Raw genomic sequence first — 10419 nt, forward strand, 5'->3', positions numbered from 1 at the left:
TGATATAGTTTTTATTATGTTTGAGGTGATTTGTATTTTCAATAAACTTTTATGATACAGTAGATATGATCTTCTTTATGTAAAAGAAGTTCAAATACTACTCCCTCCGTCCGGAAAACTTGTTCCAAGCTTATTTTTCAAATGAATACATTTATTTGAAGGACAAGTTTTTTCGGATAGAGGGAGGGAGTATATCGTATACACTCTATTTCATTTCGTAGGGGTATCCCCCACCAGATCCTTCCGTCCGCTGAACCCAAGACCACGTTTTTTTAGAACCAAAGACCACGTGTCTTCTAGGTTCTCCAGCCAATCGCCTGCTCCGATCCAAGTGCGGCCCACCAGACAGCCTCACATAAACCTCCCGAAGCGACCATCCACGTCAGTCAACTGCCTGGCCGGCCTCCCATGCCCCACCAGTCAGCAGCACACCCGACCTTCCCAAACAGATATCCATTCAGATCCCCGGCCCGAGCCCGGCCCGGACCCGCTCCGCCACCATCGTCTTCCCCGATCTCCTCTCCCAGATCCACCACCACCACCACCACCAAAACACACCACACGAGCTCCGCCACTCCCCTAAACTAAACCCCCTCCCGCCCCGCGCGCGGATGAAACCCTAGCCCAGATCCCCCACCCCGTCCGCCATGGCCGCCGCCGCGACGATGCTGGACTCCCTCCCGGCGCCGCTGCTGCGGGCGCTGCGGCTCAAGACGAAGCAGCAGGAGCTGCTCCTCCGGGTCTCCGCGCTGGCGCTCATCTACGTGCTCGCCTTCGCCGTGCGCCTCTTCTCCGTGCTCCGCTACGAGTCCATGATCCACGAGTTCGACCCCTACTTCAACTATCGCACCACGCTCTACCTCACGGAGCACGGCTACTCCGAGTTCTGGAACTGGTTCGACCACGAGAGCTGGTACCCGCTCGGCCGCGTCGTCGGGGGCACCCTCTTCCCGGGGCTCATGGTCACCGCCGCGCTGCTCCACCGCCTCCTCCGCGCGCTCTCCCTCGCCGTCCACATCCGGGAGGTCTGCGTCCTCACCGCCCCCTTCTTCGCCGCCAACACCACGCTCGTCGCATACGCCTTCGGCCGCGAGATCTGGGACTCCGGGGCCGGCCTCGTCGCCGCCGCGCTCATCGCCGTCTGCCCCGGGTACATCTCCCGCTCCGTCGCGGGGTCATACGACAACGAGGGCGTCGCCATCTTCGCGCTGCTGCTCACCTTCTACCTCTTCGTCCGCGCCGTCAACACCGGGTCCCTCGCCTGGTCGCTCGCCGCCGCGTTCGGCTACTTCTACATGGTCTCCGCCTGGGGAGGCTACGTCTTCATCATCAACCTCCTCCCGCTCTACGTGCTCGTCCTGCTCGTCACCGGGAGGTACTCGCAGAGGCTCTATGTCGCCTACAACTGCACCTATGTGCTAGGAATGCTGCTCGGGATGCAGATCCGGTTCGTCGGCTTCCAGCATGTTCAGTCTGGGGAACACATGGCCGCCATGGGAGTCTTCTTCCTGTTGCAGGTACTTTCGCAAACATTACTGTGAAATACAGTGGAAATATTTGTTGTGAATAGAGATGAGAAACATTGGAATAGTTAAATGGCCAAGCTGCTGAAATGTTAACACTTCACTTTATATAAGAGTTGTTCAGTTGATATGGCCCTGTTAATTAGTTGTTAGGCTTCATTGACTTGGAAAATGCATTCACATCATTTCTGAATTCAGAACTGAGAACAGAAAAACTAAATTAGTAGAACAGCAAAGTTTGTCTAGAATAAAGTTAAATGGCACGCTACATGATCAGGTTGTTTGTACCATTGACGATGTCCATTAGGCTCCAGTTGACTGAAAACTGCTTTCAGATTAATGCAGTATCAGCATTATGAGATACCACTGCCAATTTATTCATCTTCCGCCTTTAGGTAGATTGTGTTTCTGGTTATACCCACTTTTCTTTTGCAAAGTATAACATACCATCTTATTTACCACACTTAACTTCTATTTCATATACGGTTATTTAAATCAATAAGTAATACTCGTGATTCTGAATTATGAGTGTCAACAGTCAACTAACTTATATCATTGGTATTATGATGTTTACTGCCTATTTTTCAATGAAATGCATAGAGGCTTACCCTCCTGTCTGTCTCAAGAAAAAATGTCCACTTCTGTTTGCGGACAAAAGCAGGAGTTTAGAACTGTACTGCTGTACTGTTGATAATTTGATTTCTGCCTGGATAGTTATCTATTGTAGTCAAGATCTCCTGTACTTTCTCTAGAGTCTAGATGTATCATGGTAGCATGGAAAAAGAAGAGCTGACATAAACCCCTTCCTTGCTTTTGCAGGTTTTCTTCTTCCTGGATTGGGTGAAATACATGCTGAATGATGTTAAACTATTCAAGTCATTCTTGAGAATTACCCTGACCTGCGTGATAAGTGTCGGCACCCTGGCTCTTGGAATTGGTACTGCGTCTGGTTACATCTCCCCTTGGACAGGGCGGTTTTATTCCCTGCTTGATCCGACCTATGCGAAAGACCATATACCAATCATCGCATCTGTTTCTGAGCATCAGCCAACAGCTTGGTCTTCTTTTATGTTTGATTTCCACATCCTTCTTTTCCTGTTCCCAGCGGGCCTCTATTTCTGCTTCAAGCGTCTGTCAGATGCCACAATATTTATAGTTATGTATGGCCTCACAAGTATGTATTTCGCTGGTGTGATGGTGAGGTTGATTCTTGTTGCAGCACCTGCTGTTTGCCTTATTAGTGCCATTGCTGTATCTGCTACAATAAAGAATCTGACAACATTGATTCGGTCAAAAGCCAAAAGTCCACAGACTACAGGAAAAACAACAGGCTCAAAGGCAGCTGCAAAGGTATTTATATCTTCTATTTTCACTTACACTTGCTTGTACAATTTACTTCTGTAGTATAGTGGACCCTAAAACCAAAGTATAAATAAGTAAGTTTGATAACAGGTTCCAAATAAAACAGTCTTTTTGACTGAGAATAAAGTAATGCAATTGAAGTTGCGTATTTTGTATTGTACATCTTTTATGGGAGAGAGATGCATATTTCATTATTTGGCATAATGGTAAACAGTTGGATTTATAACTGACCTGACATTTTTGGGCAAGTCACCATCCTGTTGAAGGCGAGACTACTATTTGTGGACTAAATAATGCAAGAGTGACAAGAAACAGGAATTTATAATATGGACTTTTGTACTTTGGCAAAAGATGGTATACCATGGTCTAGATCGGTAGCCCACAAAAACTACATGTAGAGTTATGTATATGGAATCTGAACGAGAAGTACTTAATTCTCAGCTCATAGTACGATATTTTCAATTACTGAATACAGATATACAATTTATTTTTTCTGGATTATCATGATAGGTGGGATCGATCAAGCCTGTGTGTGGTAGGTTAACTAATTGCCCGTCGGTCCATAGTTAGCAATCTTTTGTAGTATTTCAAAGTAGTCCAGCTAGACCTGAACTTAGCCAATCACATGTGCATCACAAAACTAGTACATAAAGGGATAACTTTTTTAATGCATCCTAATCTTGTCACAATCTTAATACAACATGTGCTCTACTGTATGCTAAAACTCTAGGATATCTCAATCGATTGGTCCTGTCCATTATTGATCCCCGTGATTTCCAGCCTTAATTAGCATATAATTAAGTTTTTTAGGTTCTAAACTCCTGGACGTGAGGAATGCATGCTGTAGCTTAATTGCTACCACCATCCATTTTTGATCCATGTGTTAACATTCAATAGTGCTCTAAACTAGCTAGCTAGATCCAAACTTGGCCAATCACATGTGGAACACAAAACTGTGAGATAAAGGAATAGTTAATGTTCATCCATTCTCATCCTGTCACCATCTTATCATATTAGTTGATGTAATGAGTGCGCAACTATGGTATTACTGAAACTCTAGGGTATTTCAGTATTTTTGCCCCTCCATTATCGATTCATTTGCCCACCCTATCTCCAGCCCTGATAAGGATAAGGCAATAACACGATCCCCTAGAGATATGAGGAAGGCCTCACTCACTTACTAGTATGGTAATAGAGGAAGCTAATTAAGATTGGATCAATGATGGGGAGGTCATGATGCCACCCTGTTGGCTCTGTTGTTAATCCCTGTGCCTACCTGTTGATGTCGACAACCATAGTCCTGTCACTAGTATATAAATCCCTGGATGGTTGCAAAAGCCCAATCCATTGGGGTTGTGACAACCCTCTCCGATGATAGCCACAGATTGCTGGAGCCTTTCAGGTCGGGTCTGCTCTGCTGACTGTCTCAGATAGGCTTTGTTTGCGTCATTTGTTGACAAAATACAAATGCCCAACTTTTAACTTGAATTGGACAAGAATTTTGTGGTTTTAAGGTTATTTCTGCCAACTGTTTTAAGTTTCACTTTGCAACTGACTTGTGTTCTTGTGTAAAACAGGGAGCAGTTGATCAACCCTTGCCTTTCCAACATAATGTGGCTGTTGCTTTACTTCTGGGCGCTTTCTACTTGCTCAGTAGATATGCCATACACTGCACTTGGGTAACCTCTGAGGCTTACTCTTCTCCTTCGATCGTTCTGTCCGCAAGGGGTCACAATGGAGGAAGGGTTATATTCGATGATTATCGTGAGGCATACTACTGGCTTCGTCAGAACACTCCTACTGATGCCAAGATTATGTCATGGTGGGACTATGGGTACCAAATTACAGCCATGGGTAACAGAACTGTTATTGTTGATAATAACACGTGGAATAATACACACATAGCAACTGTTGGACGGGCAATGTCATCATATGAAGACGAGGCATATGAAATAATGCAGTCATTGGATGTGAATTATGTGCTTGTCGTATTTGGAGGTGTTACAGGGTACTCCTCTGACGACATCAATAAGTAAGTTAATAAACTTAATCATGATCACGTATATGCCTCTAATTTGATAATGGGGCGAGACAATTTTATTCTGAATCACAAAACAGATTCTCTTACTTGGCTGCTCATTTCCAGGTTCTTATGGATGGTGCGTATTGGTGGAGGAGTTTTTCCTGTAATCAAAGAGCCTGATTACCTTGTCAATGGGGAATATCGTGTTGATAAGGGGGCATCCCCAAAAATGTTGAACTGTCTAATGTAAGTACTGTTTACAAGTGAAGTAAATTTGTGTGTTGTTGTGATACTGCTTTCTTTCATTGATTCGCATGATAAATAAATTGCCAGACTGAGAAGAAAAATTATTGTAGTATCAACCAAAATTTGCGATGGAGCTGATACAATGTGAAACAAATAGATTTTGTTAATTCTGTAGCAGATCTGCTGAGCTTTGTTTTTTTCTGTTGTGGTAGGTCCCACAAGTGATATATGGCTAATAAAGATATGTTTTTAACATTTAGTTTTCTAGTCCCGTTTTTGGTATTGTCGAACTTCTGAAAATTCTCAGGACATTTGGCATGTCTAAATATGTGCCACCATTATCCTTCCATTAACTAGAGTTAAGCTACCCATTGCTGTTTTCATTGGCTTCATCTCCTTATTTGTTTGGCAGGTACAAGCTCTGTTATTATCGATTTGGAGAACTGACCACGGAATATGGAAAACCTCCAGGGTATTGTACATGCTCACCATTATTATTGTTTTTTATGTGCCTGTTTCAAGTTCAAGATTAATTAGTCTTGAATGGAGATGTCTGTACTTGATAAGCAGCATATGTGGTCTAAGCATGCATAATCCTTTCTCCTGCAGACTTGTTCTTTTCTCATAACACCTGTAGACCGACTTGTGTTTTCTTTCCAATACCTGTAGACTAGTGTTCTTATGGTAGCAAGTGATCGATATTAACACTACATTTTTGTACTTTGTTTATTCTCGGTGCAGATACGATAGAGTGCGAGGAGTGGAGATAGGCAACAAAGACATAAAGCTTGAGTACTTGGAGGAGGCATTCACAACATCAAACTGGATAGTGCGCATATACAAGGTGAAACCTCCAAAAAATAGATCCTAAGGTTTCGTCCCAGGAGGGAAGTGGCAAGCGAGATGGTTTGGGGTGATTGCTTTGACATTTGTCTCATCAGGAGGGTGCCTAGACATGAACTTTTTTGTTTTCGTAAGACTAACAGTAACCCATACTGTTGTTTCAAAGCTGAGGACATGTAGTTGTGATAGCTGGTCACTCATTTTTGTTTGAGCATACTGTGATGGAATTCTCGGAAACTTTTGGGTAGCAAGTAATTTTAGATCAATATGCCAGTTGAAATTCACCGGTGTTGGGTGTAGAAGAAAACGAATTGTTGGTTGCTGTGACTGCTTGTTTGTTTTTGGGGGCGTTAGCGTGCTAGACAACCGTTTGATCTTGCGCCGCGTCAGCCGCAGCCTTTGCAATAAGGACTGTTGTGATCTAGAGTTTTTCTGTTTTCGTATTGTGTGATGGGAGACTAATAAAAGTTTAGAAAATAAACTTCTTTTTTCTTTTTTTCCTACCATGTGATGGGGCAATTCAGAACTTGAGCGCATGCACTCTGGGTGTTGAAAACTGGAGTGTACGAACCCGGGGGTTTCGAATGTAGAAGGCGGGGAAGATTTTGACTAACGTAGCCGTGGGTACTATAAGAAAACCCGACAATTTTTAGAAACGATTTAGTAATATGAGATTATTACATTCATGTTTTAAAAATACGATTTAGTAATAATAAAATCGTATTCATGTTTTACAATACCATCTACTCCCTCTGTCCCATTATAGTCTAAAAAAATTATGTTATCGCAAAGAAAAAAGTTTGTGAAGTTCTTTTTTTTTTGAGTGGAATTAAGTTTGTGATACGATTTAGGACTATCTCAATAGCCTAAAGTTGTTCCATAATAGAAAGAAAAGCCTAAAGTTGTGCAAATCCAAAATTCAAAAAAAAAAGTACACCCACGCACGTCAAAAGACAGTGAAGAGTAGCAGTCCAAGTCCAAGCAGAGCAGCTTTGATCGGCGCGCTATTCCCACCCACGCACGTAACCTCCCCTCCCCACTACCACTCTGCTGCCACTGCTACTCTCACCCCTCCCCGTCTCTACCCGCCACCCAGCGACCACTAGTATTTCTCCGTGGAGACTCCCAGCTCGCCCGCGGGCCACCCATGTCATCGACCGTGCGTACAGACTACACAATCATCGGCCCCACCGTCCCAGCGACGAACACGCAGCCCAGTCCCCGCTCCCTTCCTCTCCCCATCGGGCGCTCCCGTGAACCGGGTCCCCGTACGCCCATGAGCGGGCGGCGCTCCCGTGATCTCACCCACAGCCGTGCACCGAGTCCAGCGTGCGCCATTCCCCCAAATCGAGCACGAGCAGAGCCAAACCCAAAGCGAGCGAGGGAGGCTGGCTGGCTGGCCAAAAACCCCACTGGCATCTCCCCACGAGCAGAGCCAAACGCTTCAAACATCACGGATTGTTATTATACCTAAAAGAAATACTCCATTTGTTTCTAAATATAAGTCTTTTTAAATATTTCAATGCAAACTACATACGGATCAAAATGAGTTGGAATCTATAAAAAGAGTTATATTTAGGAACGAAGGGAGTACATACTTAATACTAACTAATAGAACGTCCGTGCGTTGCTACCCATTGCTATTTTCAATATCTGGTGGTGGAAGGTCTATTTGCAAGTTTACCAAGTGAGATGAATAAGTCAAACCTTGTGGCTTGGGATCTTAGTATTTTTCAAGATGAACTATGTTGGGGAGCAGATAATATCAACCGGCACATCATGAATTAGCAGCTTTTCAACAGAAATGTCATCTACTAATTGCTTTTCATGTACTATGCATTACACAAAAACTGAAAGTTAACACTCATGCATTGGTGTTTATTCAAGGAATATATGAATGTATATCAAACAGAAACTAATGAAGCACCAATTGTTTGCCAGAACCAGTAATACATATGGATTCGAAAGAGAACGATATTTCCAGCCGGTCATCACCACCAAACAATTCATCAAGAGTACAAGACACATACCCACAAGAACAAAAACAGTGGTGCTGCTTGCCTACATCAACATTAGAACCTAAACATGCATGAAAAAAATGAAAAGAATAACACTTTTGCCAACATATCCAACTATGTACTAAGGAGTGATGTTGAGTAAATTGACACCACCAACAACAATGGATCTCAAGATCACCTTTTGAAGAATTGGAGATCCTCAGCAAGGGTTGCATTGATTCCCTCCTCACCTGTTGTTGGCACCTGGGTATCGTAAAGAGTGAAAATGCTTCATCATTATTGTTTGGGCAGAAAGGAAAGACGCCAAGGATACATAATTTTAGCCAAATAGTTCAAAGCCATCTAGTACTAACAAGAATATGTTGCACTAATCTATCACCAGCAACGTTATAGTGGAATCTAAATTTATAAGTAGCAAATCATGGAATTTTGTATTTAGACACTAATCCATAGTATCACTGGAATTCTCATTCTAATCTTCTCCACTGGTTGCACATCATCTTCCTTGAGTATGAGCAGACCTCACTTCCGATAAGCCATTCAGAACAGTCCACTCTGTACCAGACTTCTCTTTACATAACCTATACTGATATGGTATAATGGCATAATAAACATACTTATTTTCTAAATTGCATAATTGAAAATAAATCATGAACTATAAGAAAAAAGAATGACGAACCAAGCATTGTAGATTAGGCAAAGCATGTGACATTCATTGGCATGCATGCTAGTACCTTAGGACCTCCTATAGGTATACTTCTGTGGGTGGTGGCTAGTGCCCGATCTTATTATGAGATCTTAACATTCTTTTTTGTTTTTCATTATCGTTTCCATTTCACTCCTCTTACTGCACAATTAGTGTGCTCACGCCCTTCCTCTATCAATAACAATGCAGCTCTCCTGTGTACTTTCTGTGCTCCTGTCTGTGTTTTTTCTTGTTGAAGAGAAAGTTCTTGTGGTAGCGAGAGAGAGGTAGCTAGAACTGCCTTATGGACCTCCAATTAATCATGCAGAAAAGCAGGATAATATGAAAGAAGCTCATGTCCCAGCAGTTGTCGCTGAATTTATATAAATCTGTGAGAAATTATGCTGCTTAATTTTGGATTGCTTTGAGTAAGATTTTCACATAGGTATGTGCAGCAGGTAATAGCTCTGAATCAAACTGAAAAAATCAAGATTGAATCATTTCTACGCCTCACAATTTCTATGAACTGCATATAGTCATCGTTTAAACACCACATGGATAAAAATTAAAATATGAACTCAACTTGACAAAATTAAAAATCAGAACCTTCTATGGCTGGCCATCGAACACCATATATAGCAAGGTAAGTAGGCATACACGTACAAAAAAGCAAACAAGCTTGATTAGTACTTCAGTTTAACATCAAGTCAATTGAGTTAGGAGGGTTTAGTAAGCAATAAAAGATACTTCAGTTTAACATTAAGACCGTGTACGTATATCCTGATAAAGAAATCAAACAAATATACATTGATCTTCGATTCAGTGGCACAAAGTAGAGAGCAGCATGTGGAACCTCTGTACAGGAAGTAAAATTACCTGAACACCAATCTTCCTCCAACAGTTCTCAATTCTGTAAACTCCATCATACCGCACACCAGATTCAGGACCATATGAAAAACACATCTCTTTGAGGGACCTTTTTAAGTTCACAAAAAAGATGATATAATAGCAAATATCAGCAGAATGGTAGATGGCCTCCATATATGCAACAAAATGTAACAGTGAAAAACAAATCATGGAAGATAATAATGCACTGAAACAACACATAAATGAAAATAGTTTCAATTTCATTTTGTTTCACTGAAACGACACAAATGGAAATTGAAAACCATTTCAACGTACCCTTGTAGCAACGAGAGGGGAGAGTGTGATCTACGTACCCTTGTAGATCGACAACGGAAGCGTTTGGTTGATGTAGTCGTACGTCTCCATGGCCCGACCGATCAAGCACCGAAACTACGGCACCTCCGAGTTCTAGCACACGTTCAGCTCGATGACGATCCCCGGACTCCGAACCAGCAAAGTGTCGGGGAAGATTTTCGTCAGCACGACGGCATGGTGACGATCTTGATGTACTACTGTCACAGGGCTTCGCCTAAGCACCGCTACAATATTATCGAGGACAATGGTGGAAGGGGGCACCGCACGCGGCTAAGAATATGATCACGTGGATCAACTTGTGTCTCTAGGGGGTGCCCCTGCCTCCGCATATAAAGGTTCAAGGGGGGGGGGGTGCGGCCGGCCTAGAGGTGGCGCGCCAGGAGGAGTCCTACTCCCTTCGGGAGTAGGACTTCCCCCCAATCCTAGTTGGAATAGGATTCGCGAGGTGGGAAAAGAGGGAGAGAGAAGGAGGGGGGGGGGGGGGGGCGCCGGCCCCCT

At 43.2% G+C, this 10419-nt stretch overlaps 1 protein-coding gene across 1 annotated transcript; it reads left to right on the plus strand.

Annotated features, from left to right (window-relative positions):
- Positions 1-486: 486 nt before the first annotated feature.
- Positions 487-6281, plus strand: LOC123191025 (dolichyl-diphosphooligosaccharide--protein glycosyltransferase subunit STT3B). The gene is made up of 6 exons (XM_044603780.1): positions 487-1517; positions 2343-2873; positions 4463-4917; positions 5032-5154; positions 5567-5626; positions 5896-6281. The coding sequence occupies exons 1-6, from the start codon at positions 648-650 to the stop codon at positions 6023-6025; spliced, it is 2169 nt and encodes a 722-aa protein (XP_044459715.1). The 5' UTR covers positions 487-647; the 3' UTR covers positions 6026-6281.
- Positions 6282-10419: the final 4138 nt, after the last annotated feature.

This window comes from Triticum aestivum, chromosome 2A (assembly GCF_018294505.1).
Source record: "Triticum aestivum cultivar Chinese Spring chromosome 2A, IWGSC CS RefSeq v2.1, whole genome shotgun sequence".
NCBI lineage: Eukaryota > Viridiplantae > Streptophyta > Magnoliopsida > Poales > Poaceae > Triticum > Triticum aestivum.

Coding starts and splice junctions, on each gene's coding strand:
- LOC123191025 (XM_044603780.1), top strand. CDS start 648: ATGGCCGCCGCCGCGACGATGCTGGACTCCCTCCCGGCGCCGCTGCTG. Junction 1,518..2,342: donor GAGTCTTCTTCCTGTTGCAG/GTACTTTCGCAA, acceptor TTGCTTTTGCAG/GTTTTCTTCTTCCTGGATTG. Junction 5,155..5,566: donor AAAATGTTGAACTGTCTAAT/GTAAGTACTGTT, acceptor TTTGTTTGGCAG/GTACAAGCTCTGTTATTATC.